Source organism: Pundamilia nyererei, unplaced genomic scaffold (assembly GCF_000239375.1).
Source record: "Pundamilia nyererei isolate P.nyererei 1_Seehausen unplaced genomic scaffold, PunNye1.0 scaffold00020, whole genome shotgun sequence".
Classification (NCBI taxonomy): domain Eukaryota; kingdom Metazoa; phylum Chordata; class Actinopteri; order Cichliformes; family Cichlidae; genus Pundamilia; species Pundamilia nyererei.
The window spans coordinates 5,242,222-5,267,300 of NW_005187421.1; the positions used below are offsets into that span (position 1 = coordinate 5,242,222).

The 25,079-nt window shown below is 41.0% G+C and overlaps 1 protein-coding gene across 1 annotated transcript; it reads left to right on the forward strand.

Moving 5' to 3' along the window:
• Positions 1 to 1,272: 1,272 nt before the first annotated feature.
• Positions 1,273 to 23,162, forward strand: tgfbi (transforming growth factor, beta-induced). The gene is made up of 17 exons (XM_005726578.1): positions 1,273 to 1,516; positions 4,165 to 4,263; positions 14,550 to 14,614; positions 14,715 to 14,872; positions 14,985 to 15,149; positions 15,590 to 15,736; positions 17,367 to 17,508; positions 17,586 to 17,798; positions 18,355 to 18,492; positions 18,587 to 18,729; positions 20,907 to 21,043; positions 21,351 to 21,481; positions 21,864 to 21,988; positions 22,269 to 22,371; positions 22,566 to 22,633; positions 22,804 to 22,828; positions 22,921 to 23,162. The coding sequence occupies exons 1-17, from the start codon at positions 1,404 to 1,406 to the stop codon at positions 22,980 to 22,982; spliced, it is 2,034 nt and encodes a 677-aa protein (XP_005726635.1). The 5' UTR covers positions 1,273 to 1,403; the 3' UTR covers positions 22,983 to 23,162.
• Positions 23,163 to 25,079: the final 1,917 nt, after the last annotated feature.

Below are 25,079 nucleotides of genomic sequence, written 5' to 3' on the forward strand. Positions count from 1 at the left end.
TCAAACCATGCAGTGGAAACACTCAAAATTACTTCAGGGTCTGAAAGGGAAAAAAGGAAACACACGTGAAGCAAAAACGTGAAACTGATTTCATCCTCACATATTTTATTTGGGATTTCAGAATTTATTCGACCATATTTTCAGTTTTTACAAATCTGTGGAGCCCCTGAGATCTCATAAGGTGACTTTTTTTTTTAAATCTTACTGGAACAGTAAAACATCTCATGCATTATAAAACCACTAAGTAGTTGCATGCAGCCCCCAGAACTCAGCGGGTCAAGTTTTAGTTTTACCTGAAGGCCATACAATGAAATTCATAGACAGGCAGTGTGTTACAGCAAATTATGTCCATGTGCAAGAATTATAAATTGTGGCAAGCGTAGCAAAAACACCGTTATCTATACAAGATAACAACTCTTTCACAAGAAAAGACCATGCAAACCAATTATTATATCATAACAAGTCATTAACTTTGTTCATATTATTAACTCATTTGCGCGAGACAGTGACTGATTTGCACGAGACAGCTCATTTGCATACGACAATAACAAAGGTGACTCCGCTTGCGCGAAATGTGTTCTTTGCACAGGAGAACTCATTCACATAGGATAATGTCTGGTTTGCACGAGATAATAACTGAAAAATCTCAAAATTCAGTGACAAAACACAGACTAACTTTCTGTGTGGAGCTTGCGTGTTCTCCCCGTGTCTGCGTGGGTTTCTTCAGAGTAGCTACTCTTGCGTTTTCCCATAGGCCAGAAACAGTTGTGAATGTGAGTGTGAATGGTTGTCTGTTTTCTGTGTTAGAGCTGTGATCCAGGGTGTACCCCGCCTCTCCCCTGTGACAGCTGGGATTGGCTCCAGCCCCCCACCCACCCATGAAAACACCACCACTCTCAACTGGATGGATGAGCGGTTGAGAAAACGGATGGATCAATGGTTGTTGGTATATATAATTAAATGAAATTAATAAAATAATGACTTTTTCTGACAATATAACGTGATCAAAGTAAGGGATTCACACCAGATAAAAGAGAAGTATTTGATCGACTCGTGAAGAACAATCTACACATAAACCAATAATATATCGATCATCATCGGTGACTCGTGAATTCAAAGCAGTAGTCTCATGTTACTGCAGGGTACTCTTAAAAACTTCAACTTGCCGGGGAGTATTTTACACAATTGTACTAGTACTTCTCTGCAACAAAGGATTCTCCCAGCTCTGCTCTGGTGCGCCCCTCCCCATCCTCCTCGCCACTCCTCCTCTTTCTTCGGTGTATAAAGCCGGACTGTCCTGGTCCCTGTAGGGACCGAGGGCTGCAGAGAGGGAAGGAGGAAAAAGCACAGGAAGAGAGAGAAGAAGAAGCACCAGCAGCAGGTTTTACCTCCAGAAAGTGAAGATGAATGTGTGCGCGCTGGCCCTGGGTCTGGCCCTGGTTCTGACCGCGTGTGTGGCCCGGTCTCCGTTCCAGGCGGTCCTGCAGCACAGCCGGATCAGAGGCCGGACGCATGGGTGAGGTTTTTTTCTTTTTTTCTCTCCCGAATCTAAGTGACCCGAGCCGAGCCTGGTCCTACCCGACTGAACCTCAACTACTACTGAGCTGATCAATAGAAATGATCAGAGAGTGATCGATAATCTGCGGGAGTGTCAGTACTCTGGTCCTTTAGTCACTACACTAAATGTACTAAAACTTCAGCTTTAATAAAGAAATAAAAGTCCCGGTTTGGAAACAAAGTATGAAAATAAAAGTACTTCATTACGCAGGAACATGACGTGTATCGAATATTTTTACTGGAGAAATAAAAAGATTCCTTCTAAGGGCGACTACTAGAAAGTGACTGAATTTTATTGATTGATTCTTCATGAATATACTTATTTGCTGCAAATGAAAAACAGATGTTCTGCTGATTTTTAATCTAGTTCGTGTTGTGCAGCTTTTTTCTGCACTACACCTCAGCTAAAATATTCATTTTACTCACATCTGTCTGACGGCTGTTTCTTATGGCCTCACTGTGCAGGGAAAAGCGCGTATCTCCATATTTGGACAATGGTTGTGATCAAGTTTATTCAAGAACTACCACTTCACGTTTTCCTCATGATCTCAAAGCGTATAATGCACTCCTCCAAAGCACAGCTGGAGAATTGAAAATCAATAAAGCAACTATTAAATGATCAGAGATGATAAAAGGACAATTAAAAAAATAATTTTAGAAATAGTCGGAAGGAAGTCGCTGACTTTTTGAGCATCATCTCCTCATGTGATTGGTTCAATGTGTCTGTTTGTTAGCAGGACTGCCTTTAAAGTTCTGGATGGATTCACTTGATGGGTTTTTGTTAGAGGTGGAGCTCTGGCCAACTCAGGTGATTAATGTTTCGAGTCAGTCCACATCTAGTTCACTGTTGTGGGATGTAACATAATTGAATATTTGTTGTCATATCTTCACACTTCATACAAATACAACTAAAATATACACACAAAAAGGGAGACATCCTGGTTTTTCTGAAGAAAAAATGAAAAAAATAGCCCAGCTCCAGATATCCATCTGAATCCAGGGTTTCAATTCGTGCCAGGTGTGGTGGTAATTTTCAGCTCTCACTGGAGTGACACGGTTTCTTGTTTCTTAAGCGAAGGATCTGAATTCTTCTTTGTGTACTGCAGTACGATATTAAATATCCATGGTTTGGGGCGGGGCGGGGGGTCAGGGTTTAAACAGCTGGATTTCCTTCACAGACAGGAAACCAGTGCCAGCCTGAGCGAGTCTGTGTGAGTGTAAGCCGAGAGTCAGCGTGTGAGGGTGTTACAGTGATCCGGCTTGTACTCTGTACTGGTTGATATAATCTGCCATAACTTTTCATGTTCATGTTCATGTACCTAAGCTGAAGACCCTACGATGTTAGAGAAAGAGCTCCAGCAATCAGTCATCGACCATTTGACAAAAACCAGTGCCAAAACCTTTATAAACGACGGCAGTTTCACTTTCAAGTTTAGTTTCCATCAACTTTAATGACCTCAACTTTTAGAAAAAAGTTTTTCTTCATGTGTTCTGTTTTTTTGTTTTTTTAACAGCTATAATAGGTTTACACAAGGATCATAGAAAAGTTCTCAGAGGATTTTAACAAGAGAAAAAACTCCCGGGTTCACTGTCACCCTGACTGGAATTTAAAAAAAAGCGATGTAAACTGTGTTCATGTACAAGGACAAATGCATTTTCCTAAATACTTCACATCTGGCTGTGAGCCCAGGCTGGAAGGGAAGAAGGGCAGACAACATTTTCTTAGTTACCAAACTAGAAACAACACTTCAGAAAACGGTTGCTTACTTGGTTTCCGCACAGAAGAATTACCTAATATCAGACCTCCTCCTCCTCCTGCCTTCTCCTTCTGGCTCCTCGATGGATATAATCACATGGGTCAGCTAGTGGGAACTGTAAGGTGCCATTACGTAAATCCTCATTTGGATAAACAGCTTTTTCAATTCAGGTCAACAACGTGACAAATTCCTAACCTGCAGAACTCAAACTGAGATCATTTTAATCATTTTGACGGTTGTTGCAGAGGGATCAGCCCTGCAGCCATGAACGATCTGCTCTTTCGTGTATTTTACTGCTCTGTTTGTCCTTTATGTTCTGAGTTTGGGATTTCTTTGTGGATGATTTATGGTATAGATTGTTTTGCTTATTAGTCCTGCGTGTGTGTGTTTTGCACAGACGCTTCGGGAGACAGCCAGTGCAAATTAGCTTAGGCTCTAAATTGTGTGGTGTGGTTCGTCTTAATATTTATCCCTATGCAGACAGAACAACACACAATGAAACGATATGCATGCCGACTGAGATCACAACATTGTGCTTGAGTGAGTTTGAGTGTTTTTCTTAATTGGGGATAATTATGTTTACCAGATTTGGTATGAACTGAATTTTTGACAGTCCCAGTTTATCATTTGTGAAACCTATGGCTGTCAGTCTGTTTCAGTTTATGAATTGATGACTCAAATACTTTGATTTAGACTTTTAACAGAGCTTCTACGTGTCTCTGCTCTCACGCTCAGGATTAGCGGTTTACTTAAGCCGACTGTCTCTGTATGTTGTAAATGAAAGTGGTTAATAAGTATAAACATTTGAATTAAAATAAAAATTTTCCTCTTTGTCTCTCTTCTGTTTCAGACCCAATGTTTGCGCCATGCAACAGATTAAAGGCACCAGCAAGAAATATTTCACCAACTGCAAACAGTGGTACCACCGCAAGATCTGTGGCAAACCCACGTAAGTCCCACCGACCGCACTTTTTGCCATATTTACCATTTTAAATACATTCTTAGTTTTCCTTAAGAAGCAGAGCACAGGTCGACTGCTTCTCACTTTTGGTTACAACTGTGGTTCTGAGTTGATTTTTGTATTTGATTTCACCCCAATCTGTTAGTTTGACTTTAGTTCTGCTGAAAAGAGAGAGTTTGTATTCAGATGACAGAGAAATGTCCTTCTCCCCAGGTGTACCTGCCTCTTACATAACCTCAGAATAAAAAGAGCGAAGCACAAACTTCAGAGTCAGTTTACATCTGAGGCTGAGACTCCACTCCCAGTCTCATGAGTTCGTTTAAAGGACACGTGCAAACATATACATTGACTTTTCTGATATATTTCACTTCCTTTGGAGTCCTCAAGTCTAAGTCTAAAGTCTCTCGAGTTAGAGTCCGAGTCATTAATTTAAGTCCAAGTCAAGTCTGAATTCCTTCAGTGTTTCCTACCTAAAGCTTCATTTCAGATCAAATAAGGTTGAAACACAGAACTCAGTCCCCAAACTGCGGCAATGATGTGCTTCAAAGTATATGAAGCAAGCTTTTAATTTATTAAAAACACTTATTCATCCTTTGAAAAGTGAGTTTAGCTTGTAAAGTCGTCCAGAGAGTTTCTGAAAATTATTTAAACTGCAATGAGGGTAGCTCTGAATTACAGTCATGCCAGTTTAAAGTCACATAAGGATACGACGCAAGGACAAAGTAGATGTGAAACTGAAGCTTCCAGCCTTATAAACAGTAAAATGCTTATATTATTTCGTAAGGACTGCAGAGCACATCCAGTGTTTCCATGTAAGCTGCAGCGATGATGGCTGTAACCATTGCCAGTAATAAACCAGAAGGCAGAATGATAAACAGCATCCAGTGTCCTAAGAGTGAATCCAGATACCTGCCTATGAATCACACTGTGGTCCAGAATAGGAAAACAAAGTCCTCTTCACTTAGCTTTATCTTACAGAGCATAGGAATATGATCATAACAAGACTTTTAACGTAAGACTAGTCTCTACACATTCACTTGATAAACAAAAGATCCCTCCCAGGTGAATGGCAAGACGCTGTGGGGTTGCATTAGGAAGGGCATCCAGTGCATAACTCTACCAAATCAAACGTGGAGCTACCTGCTGTGGTAGCCATTTCTGTCCAAATCTGCCAAAACATGCCCACATATACCTTTTTTATTTTTTGTTCTGCTCTGACAATGACATAAACTAAGTTCCATCTGCATTTGGTACCAGTTTTAGATCACAGACACCCTGATAAAATAATCTGAGGCTATATATACACTCATAGTCACTGACAGCAGTCAAGATAAGAGAAACAGGTGGGCAACAAGAAACAGCTGAAACTAATCAAAATAAACACAAGTAGTAAGTAAACTGAATACAAGACATGAGAGATAAAAGAAGTGCCTCTACGTGGCTGTAGCTCGGGAGGTAGAGGTAGAGTGATGTACTAAAGTTAGTGGTTCAGTCCTCCAGTCTGCATGTCAAATATCCCCAAGTTGGTCTATTGCATCCACTGAAGTGTGAATGTTAGATAGAAAGCACTTATATTTTTCTTTTTAAAAAGTGATTGGTGAATGAGCCAAGTGGTATAAAGTGCTCTGAGTGCTCAGGTAGTGTAGAAAAGTGCTATATAAGAACTGTCTGCTTATCATTTAAAGAAGATAAAGACTTGGGGAAGAAAGAATAACCTAAACAAAAAGAAGGAAATATTACTTAACCCAGGAATACAAAGCCCAAATCCTCAAACCACAAAAGTCCTTAAAAGTGACTAAAACCTTAAACAGCAGCTAAACTACAAGACTTAATCTAAACCTCAAAATGACAGAAACCAGTTTGTTCTTAATAAACTCATCTCTATTGATGCATCCATGTACATAAAGTGAAAGCCTTTTTGTTGTTGCTGTTGCTGTAAGTGTCTATCAAATCCAAGTCTTTGATCAAAGTTGAGGTCATACACTGGAAATCAGGCAGTATAGTAAACAAGTCTGTCAGGTGAAAAGCATCCACATCCACATCATCTAAACATTAGGAACACAAGAGAATGCACATAAAGTTTGAGAGGAAATTTGGGAGTGGAAAAATCAAATACTGTTGATTTTCTTGGCTTTTTTTTGTCACGAGGTCAAGTTGGCCAGTCAGACAAGTCATTCCAGAACCATCCACAAACACTTGGATTAAAACCAACTTCACTTAAGAGCTGATTTTTCCCATTTGAGCTCCATGAGTGCCGAGAAACAGACTGCTTTTTTACACCTGCTTTTGTGAGAACTCATCTCATCTGGCCTAAAGCTAAACCTGAGCCCAAGTGTGAACAGTTCTAAAGTGAGGGCCAGAAAGCCCTAAAGTCTAAAACTGAAACTCGTCCTCACAGGAATAGACAGACACAGCACTCTGCTTTAATCCTGTCCAGCTCATGAGATCTGCAGCACAGCTGGCCTCTGCTGCCTCATTAATAATGTGGGTGTGTGTCTCTGACTGTAAACCACTGAAATTTACTGTCTGCATTTACTTCCCACCTCCATCTTCAGCCCAAAGAGGAAAAACCTTTCTGAACGTTAAACGCTGCATTTGATTTTGATTTTAAATCCGGATTTCTGCTTGGTATGTGTTTGGAAGGCGCTGCAGAGGAAACGTGCTGCTAAATCCTAAAATCCTCCCAGACTCTTTCTATGGGCACATTCTTGAGTGAAACGCAGCTGGCTGCGGAGTGTCCCTGCAGAGCTGTGAACATGAGGAAGGTGACGGTGGGTGAGGAAGATTTAAAAGACAGGAGGCTTATTTTTCATGCATGTGTTTATACAGACAACACTGTTTAACAGGAACACAGTGATACAGTTTACTTATGAAGCAGCAGTTGCAAATGCTGAATCAGAATGACAGAACACATAAACAGGGATTTGGACTTGAAGCCTCTGCAGTGATAACAACAGCTTTTCTCCTGATTAATCTACGTAACATTCATCACTACAGGCATTAAATCTCACTCAGAAAAACTAAACTCTGAGTTATATGCAGTAGCCAGTTTAGCAAAGCAGTAATCAGCTGGACACATGAAACTAAATATGATTTAAAGGCTGTTTAACCACATTTATTCAGTCCACTCAAGCTTTCCCCAGACTTTATTAGCTTCTCTTTTTCTAACAAACTCAAACATGAACATCAGTGTTGATTTTTAAATCTGAACATTTGCAACTTGTCAAGCCTCTGACAGCACATTTTACCAAACACAAACACCCACTGTCAGTGTGAATGCATTCATGCCTTCAAAATGTGCCAGCAGTTTGTTTGTTTGCTGCCACTTTAAACTCAGCTTTGGTCCAATATGTAAGAGGAAGGTGATGGATGTTGTGGAGAAATGAAGATTTCTCGACGGGAAAAACTAAACTGAGACAAAAAAAATCAACAAAATACAAAAGAAAAAAAAAACTACCACCAAAACAGAGTATACAAAGTCAGAAGGTATGTGGTTAATGTTGTAAAAGCGTCTATTTGAACCCAGACAGGGTTAAAGTAGCACCACAAAGGAGCAGTCAGAGGAGATTTATATCTGCAGTCGTTTAGATTTACTGGTAAAACTCTGCTCTGGGACCGCCCCACCTTTCCGTGTGTAGCACAAAGAGCCTCTCACAGATCAGAGCAGGCGTCAGTGACAGCAGATATGACGCTGAAACAAGAAAAGAGGGTTGCAAAACAGCTTGCAGAGGCATAGTAAGTGTGTGTGAAGTATTTAAAATCAAAATAGATGAAAAAGTGGATTTGTGGAAGGGTATCAGCTAAGTCATCAGCTCGTGTGGGCTCAGATCAATTATCAATGAGAAATACTTTATTTATTCCATATTTGGGGAGATTCTTTAAATTAGATCAGCAGATCGTGGCATCCTTGAACTCACGTTATAACGCGAGTTCTTAAATCGGAGTCTAAAAATATTAATTCGGACATCTACTTTTATTTTTAAATGGAACCTGAATCTTGGTGTCCTGGGTGACTCTTCCATCCATCATCTCTCCATGAGCTCTGGACGAGGAATGCTTCACATGTTACGTAGAATTATTGGAGCATTTAGTCTGGATTCACACAGATGATGATAAAAATAACAATTTTAAAACCTTTTTGGTCTTTGTCGCTCTAATTTTTAATATTCAGCAAGCCAGATAGAAGAGCTAAATATCAGCCCTGTCTCTGGTTAATGTCTTTTTATTTGCCACAGTCTAGTATCAGCTGATCGGTTATTGGTGCGTGTTGAATTCAAACCGAAGGCGTTGGTGTTTCTGTCACAGATTTATCATGAGGCAAACTTATGGAAATGTCCGCTTCAGCAGTTTAACAGACAGCATAAGAAATGATTCATAACTTTGTTTGCAATGTTTCATTTACTTCTTCTTTCTTCTACTGTAATTCTTCTTAGTTAGTTTCTGTTCCCTCATCTTCTTCATCTCTCAGCCTGCTCCACTATTTTCTTCTCCCGTCTTGTATCTGAAGATGATCCTCCTCCTGTCCGCCACCTCTTTCTGTCTCATACTGTTTTCATCTCTCCTGCTTACTCTGTGTATTTATTCATGCATTTGTGAGGCTCGTCCTGTGTGTTTGTGCATTTCCTGTCCTGAATGTGTCCAGTCAGGATGTTGGACACAGCCTTGACGCAGCTCACAGTTCAGCCTGAATGTTTCTCACAAACAGATTCTTTCAGCTGGCAGCAAATAGGACAGAAAGAGGAAGTGAGACTTTCTGTGGACATTTGTAGGAAGTGAAGTTGCTGGAGGACCCTGACGCCCCATGCACACAAATCTTACAACACCCACAGTGTGGGTGTGGAAACACTGAGCTCTTATCTCTGACAGTTTAGTTGGATTTACACTGGTGGGGCATTTTGAGTCTAACAGTCATGTCTTTGTCTCTGCGGCTTTGGACCCGTGGGTTTCTGTGGAGGAGGATCCGGAGGTTAGAGGTCAGCAGAAGGAAGACTCATAACTCCCATCGTAATTCACTACAACCCCCCTCTGAACCCCGGGTCCTCAAAGTACCCTCTGTCTGTCAGACACTAATGCCACATCTGTTTCTTTAACCCTAAGTAATACTGCTAATAATAATAATAATAATACTTACAATAACAGCACTGAAGTAACCATCTTATTTATGTTATAAAGAACAAAAGATCAAAATATGCAGTTAAAGGAGGTAAAACTATCCAAGTCAACAGGTTTTCAACTGAAGGAGGCAGCTGTGCAGATTGTGAGAGTTCATTCATTCCACAGTTTAGGAGCTAAAACAACAAAAGCAAAATGCGTTAAAGGTTTGGAGTCAAACTGCGAGAAGAGACTTTGTGTCAGCCTACAACTGCTAAAACATGGCTCAAAGGTCAGAGATGTAGCCTGGAGATGTTTAAAGCTCAGCAGCTGGGTGAGATCTGATGGGGGGATTTCACTCTGGTCTACATATCTTTATCACTGTTACATTACTTTTGTCCCTTTGATCTTCTTGCTGTGATTTCTTATGTGTCAGAACTATTTTATAATAGTGCACAGAGGTCTGGTGTCCAAAGTTATACGCTGATCTTTTGCTACCCAACCTAGTCTTGATAATTATTATGAAATCTGAGAGCTTTGAGGACTTTCCAGATCCTTGTAGCCTTTGGTAGCTTCCAGAGCTCCACAAGTTTTGAGAACTTCAAAGACTTGAGACCAGAAACGGCCCTAACCAATCTGGCGCCCTAGGCAAGATTTTAGGTGGCGCCCCCCTACATCAGCAGTGTAGTGTAATGTTGTAACAAATAATATTTCTATTAAATAAGCTTTACTTTGCATTTTAATTAACGTGGGATTATTTTTTGTATTTAGAAATAATAGTACCAACTTTTTTTTTTTTTTCAACATTTGTGGCACTGGCGTGGCGCCCCCTGATGGACGGCGCCCTTAGCATTTGCCTATACGCCTATGCCACGGGCCGGCCCTGCTTGAGACCTCTGGTAGCTGTTAGAGGTCCAAGAACTTTAAGAGCTCTGAGAGCGTTGATCACTCTGAAAGCTCAGACACCTTCAAGGGCTCCACTAGCTTTCAGAGCTTCAAAGGTTCAAGCTCACTTCTAGCTTTGAAACCTCTGAGAGCTTTGGTAGTTTTTAGAGCTACAAGATTTTTTAGAAGCAATTTAGTATAATTTTCAAATCCTTTATTTGTAAAATGCAAAATAAAACTGAACTTTCTGTCCTTTTTGCCCACATAATAAGGCCTATAGCGGTACACACTGATGTACACATGAAGTTTGGAACGCTTGACTATGATTTGAGCTGTGTTATGTTTAGACTTTGATTATTGGGAATGTGTGATGTGGTTTGTAGAGTCTGGATTTAAACTGTTAGCTGTTAGCTTGTCATGACTGACTTATTCAGAGTTTTTATTGAGATGTTAATAAAATCAGTGATCTTGCACCTGTGCGGTGTATATGACACAGAATTCGGTCAGAAGATTAGATTTCTGGCTCTTAAATATTGTGTAAAAGTATTAATTTTGTAGAAAAAAAAATCTAGATCATTAACAGGCATTTTTGTTAAATAAAGGGCATTTCATTTAGAATTAACTAGCACACGTTTATGTACCGCACCCTCACAATAACCAAGCTTGTGTAACTCGTCCCTTAATTGCCTCACTGTGGTGTCTAACTTTAATTCATCAGCTTTAGTTAATAAAAGTTTCTCAAAGACAAAATTTGTACGTGTCCACCTTGTTTTTACATTCTGGAAATGACTTTTAATCCCTGATGAAACTTTTCTCAGGCTTTTCATGGCTGGCAGTTTCATGTTTGAAGCTTCCTCTGACAATCTGAAGGATGACGTGCTGCTGACTGATGTGAAAGCATTTCTTTTTTTAAGGTTTTCATCGAGCAGCTCGATCCCAGCGGCAGAATTACTGCAACCTTGCTCTGTTTGTTTTGTCATAAATCCACAGCAGCCATCTTTACTTATGTGGAGAACAAAAGGGACCTGAGTTTCCATCTGCTTTGATAATCAGTCCAGTGTGTGTTTGCGCACATTAACACACACACCATCAGTAGCTGCTCTTCACATGTTTGCACTTATGTGATGAAGGCTGCGGGAGCTTTGGGAGCTTCCTTTTTCTCTTTGTCGACGTTAAACTTTATTATAGAGGACCTGAGAGCAGAAATAAGACCTCTGTCCGCAGACGGTTTAAGTGTTAATATGGAGCAGTGACTGGTTGGTGGTCCTGGCTTCACTGAAAGATTTGTCCACTAATCGCTCTGTTAAAACAAACACAAGAAACTCAGAAATTCATAATGAGATTCCTCCATCAGGGGACTCTTCCCATCAGGAAAATTTATATATTTAATAAATTTGCCAGTCAACCTTCCAACAATTGTTGACTCGTAAAGCTGAAGAAAATACACATCTGATGTTTATAGACTCAGAACGTCACAGAGAGAGGACATAGTGGAGGAGCTGACACAGGAGGAAGTTTAGGAAATTGATTTTTATAGAAGAATTCAACTGCTGGCAGACTGATCAATCAATGATTTATCTCCAGCTGCAAATTAAAAAGTTCCCATGTCATGCAACATAGAGGCAGGCTGACACAAAGAGGTTGGCTGATACATGCAGGATAAATATTAAATATTAAAGCGACACAGGTGGTTATAGCTGCTGGCTGTCTGCTAGGCTTCACCTCAGCTAATCTGCTCTCCACCTTCTACATTCTAACTACGGTGTTCAAGACTCAAGACTTAATCTTTGGCCCACTGTTATTTCCAACGTATTTCTAATACATGTAGCTAGAGCTTTCATAATGATAGTATTGTCACTGTCACTGTGTGTCATTGTTATGTCCCTCTGGAATTCAACCCCAGCAAACTGCTCGATAAACAGACCGACCAAGAAGTTTTCTCCAGTTTTGATTCTGTCTTTTATAAAACAGTCTTTGAAGACGGCATTCAAATAAATGAAGAATTACTCTGTCATACATGTAATCAAAGTATTTGTCAGAGCTGAGAAGCTTTTTTAGTGAAGGTTGTTGAGCCAACGGTTGATTTTTTTTTTTCCCCGCTGAATTATGTTCATTTGCTCTCAGTTTAAAAGACACTGACTATTATGGGTATGCAGTCTTCTTCACTACCTTTGCAGTGACATAATAGTTCAAATCTGCTTTGGTTAAGTCTTAATCACCCTCAAGCTGCCGGTTAAACTGAAACTAGTAATGTTCATGTCCAGAACTATTCAAACTGCAGTCGAGTTGCCACTTTTCTCTTCATAATGACCTTTTATTTTGTAGTGGACAGGAAGTGAGGAGCTGGATGGGAGCTCCTGCCCTGGTTTTAGTGTTTTTCCTGGCAGTGGGTGCAGGTTTCCTTTCAGACGTCTAGTCTGGTTGCAGATTCTTCTCCTCTCTGAGGAAATGAGCTTTATGAGCCCAGACGGCGGAGCCACATTTATTATGGAAATCTCAACAGGAAGTCCTGAAAGCTCCATTCAGGCTGTACGCTTCATTGCAGCCCACATGTGCCTGTAGCTGAAGTAACATTCTGAGATTTTTCCAGCAGACAGACCTCCACAGGTCCTCCTGGTCCCACAGTTACTGCTTGTAAATCCTGCTCAGTGGGTGCACTTCCCAGAGTGACCACTAGGTACACTAGGTAATCAGAGTCAGAATCCATTATTAATCCCTGTCACTCACAGGGTAACCCAGCCATAAGCCATACTGTTCTTTCTCCTTATATATATATTTTTTTACATCCAGACCATAATTTATAAAATAAACTATATTTTTTGGATTTCTTAAAAGATTTTAAACTACAATCTGACACCATAAACTTGTCACCAAAGCATTTCTTAATTTCCTCCTTTCTCAGACAAGTTTATGTTTATAATGTGAATTCCAATGATTTTAAATTGTTTTTCAGACATAGAGGAACCTTCTGCCCACCATGAAGAACAGATTGTGGACAGACTGTGAATGTGTTGGTGCAGCGACGAAAAACAGTCCCATACATACAGCTTTACAATGAGTAGGAATAGTAGATGTGCTGCTTCCACTAATGTGTGACATGTAAATCTAGCACACATAACATGACCTGCATGTCATGACTGAAAAACTCTTCAGTCAGTGAGAAACTGGAAAAAATCAGAGGGCAATTAAATGCTCTGGATGCAGAATAATTTTTCTGGTGGAATACACTTCAAACTGTGAATCCAAAACACTCAGGGAAACACAAAGCCTTTTCTTGTCTGTTTTTCTTCTCTTTTCCATAATTTGCAGGCAGCATGTCACTCACCTCATCCACTCTGTGTCCAAATGAGTCATGTTTGGGCGCTCAGAAAAGGGTCATCAGCAAAATTCAGTGCTCACCTGTCCCACTGGATGATATTGGTTGTAGTACAGCAGCGTGATTTTTCTCTGGCTAATATTGTGGCCTCAATAGGTCCGACTTTTCCAGTGATTATCCAGAGGGTGTGCCCATTCTCTTTTGTCTTCTACAGACAAATGCTTATTTAAATAGGTAGATTGGTGTCATTTGTACATAGGCACACTGAAGAGCCACCAAACAGGCACACATGGAAGGATGATGTTCCTATCATATTGCCATTCCACTATCTTATACTTTGCCTTCATTCAGCACTTTGACATAATCCAGCAAAGAGTTGAGCTGCCTCTGATTCAGATCCAGCTCTCTCAAAGTCTAAGTTGCTTTTGAAGACATCTTTGGTTTCAGAGTTCCCCTTTTAGCTTGTGTTGTACAATATTAACTCCCTCCATCTGATGACTTACTCAGGCTGAAAGATGTGTAGGTCTTCCATTCAGCTAAAGCCATAATACAGATAGTTTTTTGTCTTTTCTTTAGATAAACTAGTGGTTAGTGTGCAAAGTACTGATGCAGTAAACAAAGGTGGGTCTTCAGCTTTGTAGAAGCTGTTGTTTTCCTGGGTTTTGTTGAGTCAGGTAAGGGCTGATTGGTTACTGGAGCTCTTTTTTTGTCATTTCATAAGACCACTTGCACTACCTGCAGACTCTCAGGTCTGCTCATGCAGCTCGTAACTTTATTAGCATAATTACTGTCAGACAGGAATTTATGAATATCCTGTAGCAGAAACCCTACAGACAAGTTACGAGCTCCTGATGCGGCAGAGAGTTTTATAGAGAAACAGGAACATGAAGTCTGACATGAAGCCTCTGCTCTGACGTCAGGGAATACAAGAAAGTCCACAAGAATCCTCATGTTCTCCTGTGTTTTTATGTGTTCTCTGCAGGGTGATCACCTATGAGTGCTGCCCTGGTTATGAGAAGATTCCCGGGGAGAAGGGCTGTCCTGCAGGTATGACCTCTCACCCCTTACACTAAATATGTTTAAAACATCTGTTGGGATTTTACTGCAGAGAGTCATCAGCCGTGTTTGTTTATGTGCACCATTGCAGCGCTGCCTCTTGTGAACATCTACAGCACTCTGGGCATGGTCGGCGCCTCCACCACTCAGATGTACTCTGATCGAGCCCAACTCAGGGAGGAGATCGAAGGTCCAGGAAGCTTCACCTTCTTCGCCCCGAGTAACAAGGCCTGGGAATCTCTGCCAACAGTCAGTACACACTCACACGCTTTTACTGCAACCTCGCGCTCCTTTTGTGAGGAGCAATCAGCGATGGTTCTCCTGCTTAACTCATTGTGTGTCGTTTGTTGTCGTTTTCCAGGAGATCCTTGACGCTCTGGTGAGCAATGTGAATATCGAGCTGTTAAATGCTCTTCATTACCACATGGTCAGTCGCCGGCTAACCTCTGAGGAGCTGAAGCACGGATCCACCTTCTCCTCCATGTACCAGGATGCCCCCGTCCATATACACCACTACAGCAATGGGGTGAATGAAGACATACTATTGTTATCCTGTAACTCTGGCACAGGAATCAAGTTTAGCTGTCATGATAACATGAATATAGACCAGAGAAATTTGTAATTAATGTGAAACCACCGCAGGAAGAATCATTAGCTGAGACAACCGACTTTAGTCAGGGTTCTGAGTATTGATCAGCTAAGCTATTGCTCTCCCTTCTCCACAGAGGACTTTGGTCAGCAGTTCCAGTGCTTGTTAGGATACCTTTTTTTTTTTTACCAGACTGTCTCCAGGCTCAAAACTGAGGCTGTATGTACAGTCTTGCTCTGAACATCATTATTATCTTACATTAGGTATCATATCACGTGTATGATCATCAATGTATGATCATACACATAACTGTTAAAGGCGTAACACAAATATTTGCAGTAACAACACATTAATACATTTTCTTCTTATATCTACAGATTGTGACTGTGAACTGCGCTCGTCTGGTCAAACCTGACCAACATGCCACCAATGGCATCGTGCACGTGGTTGACCGCGTCATCACAGCCATCTCCAACAACATGCAATCAATCATTGACATTGATGACGACCTGGAGACTCTGCGTGTAAGTCCATTGAATTTAAAATCCTTTTGTTGTTTTAAACCTTTGGAAAAAATTGTATTAAAACAGCCTACGAAATTAGAAATACCTGCTTATCTAAAAATATTTAAATGAAGTTGTTACATGAACAGCTAAAGCAACTGTAAAAGTTGTGTAACAGCTGGTGGAACATCAGCCAGCTAATTAGGTTCATTAGTAACATGACTGGGTATAAAATGACTATCACAGAGAGTTTCACCAGGCTGTGAAACATAGCAGGGGCAAATACCTCAGCAGTTTAAGAAGAACATTTTTCACCATAAAATGACAAAGAGTTTGATTCCATCACAGTAAATCATTAAAATATATCACAAGGTAAAGTATCAGTAAAAATTCTAAAGTCCCATGAACTCTCCTTCTGAATCTAAGGTCTACCCCATTAACTGGACCTGCTAGTCCATAGTTGCTGTTGCAGACCTCTATGGGACATTGTGATGGACCGAGTTGAAAAAGCAGGAGGAGTCACAGGAATTATTACAAAAATAGGGTTTTCATTTGTGAACCCAACCCAAAAATTATATTTACAAAAGTCATAAATGTTGAGCTCATAAAAGAGGTCAAAGAAACAAAACTCAACTCAGGCAAAGACTGCAAACTTAACAAACCAAATGACTGCCCAAACAAACATAAATGACCTCCACATGAAATTACACACGAGGGTATATATAATGGCTGATCAGACCGTTGAGACACGAGGGGTAACTAAACAAAACACAATTATAAACAGCAAACAATGCAGTACAGTCTTGTTTGTTAATAAACTAAACACCAAAGAAGGAAATCAAAACTACTAAACCCTAAACTAAACTCAAACATTTAATTAAGTAAATAGCCTGTATTTGCATAGCGCTTTACTAGTCCCTAAGGACCCCAAAGCACTTTACACAACCAGTCATCCACCCATTCACACACTGGTGATGGCAAGCTACATTGTAGCCACAGCCACCCTGGGGCGCACTGACGGACACTGGCGCCACCGGGCCCTCTGACCACCACCAGTAGGCAACGGGTGAAGTGTCTTGCCAAAGGACACAACGACCGAGACTGTCCAAGCCGGGGCTTGAACCGGCAACCTTCCGATTACAAGGCGAACTCCCAACTCTTGAGCCATGAAGTACAACTACTTTATTTGTAAATTAAAGAAAACACACATTCACCCTTCAGCAGGAAGTGGTGGTGCGGTCCAGTTATCCCTCTTTGCATTTAGTTGTTTCAAACCCTGGCCACCGATGCAAGCTGCCGTTAAACATGAAAGAAGAAGAAGAACCCTGGCCACCACCTTTTGTCTGGCAATTTAGAGTGTGGCCATGGGTATGTTGACACTGGGGAAAAATCTTTTTCACAGAAGTTGTTTCTTATGTCAAAAAGACATTTTTAACCACATGCTCCACAGTAACAGATTCTGGGTGACTGCTGTCCATATCTGTCACATACAGAAAACAATTAGAGAACTATGAAATCCTGAACATTTAGCTTTTCTCCAGCAATAGGTTTGCACGTCCCCAGACACTTGTAGTAGTTGTAAGTTCTGATGGAATAAGCAGCTTAAACTCTTGTCTCTGTTTTCTTGTATATCTCATTGTCTGTGTTTCAGACGGCCTTTGCTGCTGCAGGTCTCACCACCATGCTGGAGAACGAGGGTCATTACACGGTCTTCGCTCCCACCAACGACGCCTTCGAGAAGATTCCTCGGGAGACCCTCAACAGAATTCTGGGAGACCCCATAGCTCTAAAAGGTGACTGGCACAAGACACTCTGACTCCTTCTATCTGGCTCTGTTTATATTTTTAATTACTTTTGTATGCCCCCTCAGACCTGCTCAACTACCACATCCTGAAGAACATGCACTGCGCAGAGTCGATTGTGTCAGGAACACCAATGGAAACGTTGCAGGGAACCATGCTGGAGGTCGGCTGTGATGGAGAACACATGACCCTGAATGGCAAAGCTATCATCACCAAGACGGACCAGCTAGCCACCAATGGAGTCATCCACTACATCGGCGAGCTGCTCATTCCTGACTCAGGTAATTGCACTACAAACAATACTACTAATACCACAATGCTTCACCCAATATAGGGAAGATATTGCTGCACAAGGAATCCGCACAAAATAGTCCTTCAGTAGTGGTTTTAACATAAGCACTTGGAATAATCATGGACTCAGAGTTGAATTATCACCTTCAGGTCATTGAAAGAGCTTCTGTCTTAGCAGGAGATCCAAAAAAAATCTCATGTTTATTATTTTTACAGATCTTTCAAAGTTTAGGGTCCTCACTGAGACTAAGAGACAAGATCCGTCCACTTCTTGGATCTCTACACCTGGGTGGTATTCAACCAAATCAAATTTTGGTGTTATGAAATCACACCTTGAACCAATTGATTGGGCCGATGGTGGTGTCGAGTGACTATGGGACCAATTATATTAAAATAAACCCAGTCACATTTGTCCACATTGAGTACCACTGGAAGTGAACAATGGTGGAAAATTTACAGTTACCATTTTTAGGTTAGGGTTAGGGTTACCTAAAAGGATTATTAGTTGTACCAGAGATAGTATTAATACTTCTTTGTCTCTTGCAGCTAAAACTCTCCTGGAGCTGGCTGAAAGTTCATCTGTTTCCACTGCGACCAGGATGTTTGTTGAAGCTGGTCTAACCCCCCACCTGACCGGGTCTGAGGCTCTGACCATGCTTGCTCCCCTGAACGACGCCTTTAAAGGTAACATGTGGCCCCCAAAAAAGGCCTTTCCTGCCATCCTGTAGGGATAATCAGAAATGGGTATGAACAGCCATTGTTTCCACGTGTCTAACAGGAAGTATGACAATGACTCCCAGCATGAGAAAATTAATGAGCAATCACGTCTTGAAGGAGCAGCTGTCATCCAAGGCTCTATACCATGGCCAGGAGTTGGAGACACTGGGAGGCCTCAAACTCAGAGTCTTTGTCTACAGAAAAGTAAGAACTGACATTTCTTTACTTGGTGGTTTGTTCCACAGTTTGTTAGAGACACTTTTCAGATTCCTTGTGTCTCAGACTCAGTTGTGGTTACTAACCATAACTCTCTGTTAGGGCGACTGAACAGCCAAAAATCACAAATTCTAGAAGTGTACAGATGTGGTTAGGAGTACTTGGAATTCACAGGGTAAAGAAGCAGAGTAGTACTGCTTCATCATGTGTCAAAATACAGCCATGAGAGTATTTAATTGGACCTGAAGCAAGTTAAATATTCTGAATGCAGAACAGTCAACTGTTCAGCTGTTTGGCTGAATTGAGTGTGGATAGTTCTCTGCTGGATCAAGAGGCTGTTCACAGCAGATGTTGCTCTTTTATGTGGTTTTGTTTTATGTGATTGTTTGTGGTCAGAACAGGAAGCTGCTGCTGAAGAATCAACTTCTGATGGAGCTGCTGCCTCCGTCTGCTGCTGCCATGAGGAATTAAACCGCCTCCATCTCCTAACGAGATGCTGGTTTTCATCTCTCTTGAAAACCTCTTTTCTTTATTAACTTTAACTTGAAACATGCAGACAGAACTTTATTGAAGTAATAAATGAAACACAATAAATGCTTATTTTCCCATGATTGTTTGGAGCTGAACAGTCAGCATCACCAGTTGCTGAGTAGGCTAGCCAGATTAGTCATACCATGTCACTATTTTGGGTGATTACTTTATGTTGTGCACCCTCTACTTGGTTGGTCCTTGTTTGTATTGTCTTAGTTCTTCTTGATCTCATTATTGACTTAACACTGTTGATCATGACATTTAATTCAAAGCCTTTATGATTTCATTGGTTCAGGTCAGAGACCTAAACTGTGATTAGTAGTTAAAAAAAATCCAACCAGGGGTTCCTCAAGGCTCACGTTTTGGCCTATCTTCAACTTGCTGATTCTCTAACCCAGTAAGACCTCTCAAGTAATCAGATGCAGATCTTTTAATGGTTCCCAGAATCAGATCTCAGCCTGCTGAGGGTGCTTTCAGCTACTGTGGTCTTGTTCTTTGGAACAAGCTGGCTGCTGACCAAAGGTCAGTTATAACTATGTCTACGTTAAAAACCTTTTTAATCTCACAAGCTTACACCTAATAAGTTGATACCTATTTGGCCTCTATCGCCCCTGTATTGAGTCACTTTGGCCTTTACCCCATGTTAGCGTTGCTGGTTCTTGTGTGCTCCCTTGCACGCTGTTAGCCCTTGTTTGGTCCCCATTTCTCTCCCCTCCGTTGACCCTTGTTCTGCCCTTGTTAACCCCTCTCTATGTGTCAGTTTTAGTTTTTTCCTTAGGCTCTCAGAAACATACTTTGCAAAAGTCAAGTCAGATAATCGATGAATGACCGAAAAATGAACTGATTTTGTAGTGGATTAGCTGCCTCTCACACTGATGCTTTACGCATTGATACGTCCTAGCAGTAGTATTGATTGTGCTCTGGTGACACAGGATGTGAGGCGTTTGTGTTTCTGCTCGTTTCCACATGTCCCAGGTCTGGTTTGTGGGTGGTTGTCTGCTCGGTAATGAACTCTGCAGACCACATCAAGCTTCCTGCATCCCACAGTGGTTAAGTCTTTCCATACTTAACCATTGTGGGACTGTGTGTGGTGTGTTACCTCATTTAAAGAGGATATAAACCCGTCTACTTAGCCACAGAGTTACATTACACCATTAATTGTTACATTTTAATGTGAAGTATGTTTTAAGGTTTGTGTTTAACACTTTACATTGTAAAGATAAGACCAACACAATATCCTACACTAGACTCTAGAACGTGGAGACAGTAGCATGAAAAAATTCTTAGTCATCTGTGATTCCCTCAGGCCTGTAGTCAGGTTTCCTCCGCAAGTCAACAAACATTACAGAGAAGAAGCTTTAGTTGGTCAGGTTTTTTAATCTAAGCAACATAATAATAACTAGAAGGGTTTCAAAATCCTTCAAAATCAAGATGGTCAAACTCAGCATGGTCAGTGTGAAGGTTAACAGGTTTCCACAACAAATATTAGATCAACAAATATATCAGAAACACTCTGGCTTGCTAACAGTGGTATCTAAACAGTATAATAACAGTAATAATAATAACTAGAACTCGTTTTTTCTGGTTCCAAAGCCCAGTGTTAGGTATTTAAACACAAATTTTTTTCTTTGTAGAACCTTTGCATCGAGAACGCCTGTATCGCTGCGCATGACAAGGTTGGACGCTATGCCACCATGTTCACAGTGGACAAAGTAATCACTCCACCAATGGGAAACATCATGGATGTCTTGAAGGCCGATGACCGCTTCATGTGAGGATCTGTACCATCTGAATCATGTTTCTCTGATGGAAAAGTACAGCAAAAACACTCCCTGTCACCTATTGGCAGTTTTAATGACTCTACAGTGCACCTTAGAGGCACAGAGCAGCAACTGCACAAACTATGATCAGTGAAAAAGGGTTTTTTGTAGTTTGAAGCTCCAAAAAAGTGAGTCAGCTGTTAGCCTAGATTATCATAAAGCTGTTAGTTTGGTGTTGCATAATGACTGGAAGCAGAGGTGTTAGTGTGTTGTTGTGTAGTTGCCATTCGAGCTAACATCATTTATTGCTGTTTTCAGCACGCTGGTCAATGCCATCCAGACAGCAGGTATGACCGAGCTTCTGAACCAGCAGAAGGTGTTCACCTTCTTCGCTCCCACCAATGATGCCTTCAATGCACTGCCGCAGGATGAACGCAACAGGCTGATGCGTGAGTTTTTTTTCAACCACACAGCTTCTCTTTATTCACATTCTAAATCAATCCACATGGACAGTTTCAACACACGTGTGGAAAGCGTCTATTTTCTTTACAGCAGTTTATACTGAGAGGTGGTTTGTAGAGATTTCTCAGGGGGGCTAATTTTCTGCTCTTTGTTTGGACTGAACACGCTGAATGTTCACAAACTGTTTGTTTAATCTGCTGCACAAACAGCAGCAGCTTCCACCCTAATAAAAACATACAGAGACTCTGCTCTGATTCCAGTCATCTACTGACACGGGGCAAAGCAAGTCGTGGCTTATACCAGAGCTTAGCATGAAGAAGGAAATGAGATCAGACGCACAGTAAGAACCGTTTGTGTTTCTGTGTCCAGGTGACCCTCAGCACCTGTCAGGTGTGCTCAAGTATCACCTGGGGGAGAGTATGCTGGTGAGCGGTGGCGTCTCCTCTCACACCAGGTTCCAAACTCTGCAGGGGGAGAAGCTAGAGCTGGGCTTGGTTGGTTCAAAAACGTTATTTAAAAGATGCCAAAATCTTTTTTTGTTTAAATACACAGTTTATTATTATTGATATTATTGTTGTTGTTGTTGTTGTTATATTTTGATTATTCATCTCTAATTTGTCTATTTTATATTTGGTTTTCAATATTTTATTCAGCACTTTGTATCTTATTTCACATTTAAAGGCATATTTAATTTGTGTTGACCATAGATGTTGCACAGTATTGCTGTTTTCTTAGGAATAATCAGCGAGTCTGACGCCTTTCTTTGTCTCTCAGCGTAACTACACGGTTTACGTCAACAAAATCCCCGTGGCCGACGCTGACCTCATGGCGACAAACGGAATTATCCACGCCGTCAACAGCATCATCAGACCTCTGCGTGAGTACCATGTTTACAACATCGAACTATGGATAAGATAGTTGTATTATTGTAGGGTCTATCTTACAATATAAAGCGCCATGCAGCCACTGATGTTGTGATTTGGCGCTGTATACATAAAATTGAAGCGAAGTAAGCACTTTTCAAATGTGGACCTGTCCTTTAAAGCTGACCTGGCGTTTTTGTGTCTTCAGCTCCAAAGGTGGACAGAGAGCAGAGCGACGGACCTGCAGCTCCTCTCAGAGCCATTTCCGCTTCCAGGGTGAGAAAGGCCTTTCTTTATGCCAAAAAACCTTTTCACAAATAATCTGAATATCACTTTTGCACCTCAAAATGTCCAATATCCTGAAATCAGAAAGATTGATGTAATACCTGTCCTCTGATTACTGAATCACATGTTTGGGCTGCAATGCCCTCCTTTGTGTCTTGCAGGCAGACTCCAGAGGCTTCAGGAACGGTGAGTGTTTGTAATGTCTTCATGATATGTTTAGTTCCTGCTGCACGCCACTCTCATCTGAATCTGCTCTGCTTCATTCTCTATTTCTTCAGACGATCTCTTCAATAAGGTTCTCAACAGTCACTCCAGCAAGATGATCAGCCGGAGGCAGTAACACTGCCAAGAGGGAAGACGACAAGGAGAAAAGCAGAGGCTCTCTAGAGAGGGTCAAAGGTCAAGTGTTAAATCCTCTGCTGCGTGGCCATGAGAGGATCTGAAGGTGATTTTCTGGTGTAATTCATGTCTGGAAAAGAAGAAATGTGTGTGAAGACTTTTTAAAATTGTTCCTTTTTTATTTTTAATCAAACCAATGTTGTTTTTTCTGTGCGCTGTAAAAAAAAAAATATATATATATATATATATAACAGCTAGTTTTTACTTCCATAATTCAGAGTGTGAACTTTTGTAAAGTGTGTTTTGTACTCGTGTTGTTCTGCAGCATGTCAGAGCTCGAAGCAACCATAGAGCTGATGGTTTCTGTGTGTGTGGTTGTTTTTTTTTGTAAAATAAAACCGAAAAGTGAGACCACACTGCCGCTCGTTTGACACCATGTGTCCTTCAGCCTCACCTCGCATCTGTCTGCACTAACATCTCTGTATGAAAGTGAAGTTGAAGAACAATCAAATCATTATGTCTTAGTTACATTTTTACAACAAAAGTTGCTCTGTAATTTTCTCAGATTCTACCTATGACAGTGGTTGTGACTCCATCCCTCTAACATTTGGGAATCCTGCATCGTCCCTGATGTGATCCAGGTTTGAAACTGAGCTGCTTTTTGCACAGTTTAATTTGAAGCAGTGAACGCCTCTCAGAGACCAGAACATGCTGTTAAAATGATCTTGTTTCAAGACCGAACATCAACATCAGCCGTGAGCTGTTCGATGAGTGTTTCCCATCAAAATCAAATTTCAGACATGAGCACAAAACAAACTCATAGTGAGTCTAAATCAAGTCAGTAATAAGTCACCAATATCATTAGTTTAACTCTTATCAGCTTCAGTTCATCTGAAACTTTGGAAACGGTGAGGATGACCTCTTCTACAAACATGCTCTCCCTGCCTGATTTCATTAAATTACCGGGCCTTTTATTTAGTTAGTATGAGCAGACTCTGGGACTTCCTGTCAGTCTGCTCTCTGTGTTTGGCTTCTTTTAATGCAGAGCAGGTTTAAAGCTGCGGCTCAGGTGTCAGCTGTGGAGATGAGTGACAGCAGCAGGTAATGCAGGACAGCTGCGGCTCGCAGCAGGGCACCACGCGGAGCGGGCACAGAAGTTGGAAAAGTTCTCTAACTCAAACCTTTCAGCTCCGTGTAGCACGAACATCTGACCCAAGGTAACTGAGTTGCATAACCCTCAGGTGATGGGAAATTTCAGCAATCACGACATGAACTTGTTTGTTTTAGACTTATGAGTTTATAAGTTGGTAAAATGTTTCCAGCACCACACACAGGGTGAAGTATTTTTTCTCTGAAAAACTAAAATCAATGCCAGAGAGGGTTAAAATAATTTAATGAAAATGTGAATTCCACACCAACCGCAGGAATAAAATATTATTAGTAAGACAGCAGGAATAAATATAAATAAGAGAAATGCAAACAAAACAAGAAAAAGGCACACATGAGAGAACAGGTCACATGACAACACAGCATATTCTCAGAATTTTGTACCCGCAGTTTGAACTAAATAACAGGTAACACGTGTATTTATTCAACTTACAGACAATGGAAACAAACAGAAAGAAAACTTGAAGTCATCATGTTAGTTCAATTCAATTCACTTCAATATGTATAGCACCAAATGAAATGGTGTTTTTCTCAAAGCCTTCACAATGTAAGGTTAAGATCTTAAAGTAATACACAGCAAGGTAAGCTTGCAGCGTATTACTTTAAGGTCTTAACCTTACAGTATTAAAAAGAAAACCCTAACAGACAAACTCTGAGCAAGCAATATGTAACAGTGGAGAGGAAAAACCAGGCAATCGCGACCGCGCCAATTTAAGACGCAAGCAACCTCCGCTGCTAAACAAATTTATAGACTGAAGATTTGGAGACAAAGAAGCCTAAATGGAGACAGAAGACAACGCCGTCAACCGAGAAAACGATGTAGAAAAGACGGAGGACGAGTGCCTGTACTGCGTGTTTTGGTAGCTCTCGTGACTTTAATAGCAACGCCATAAACGACACTGGGACAGCTCGATCTTAACGTGGCGACTCC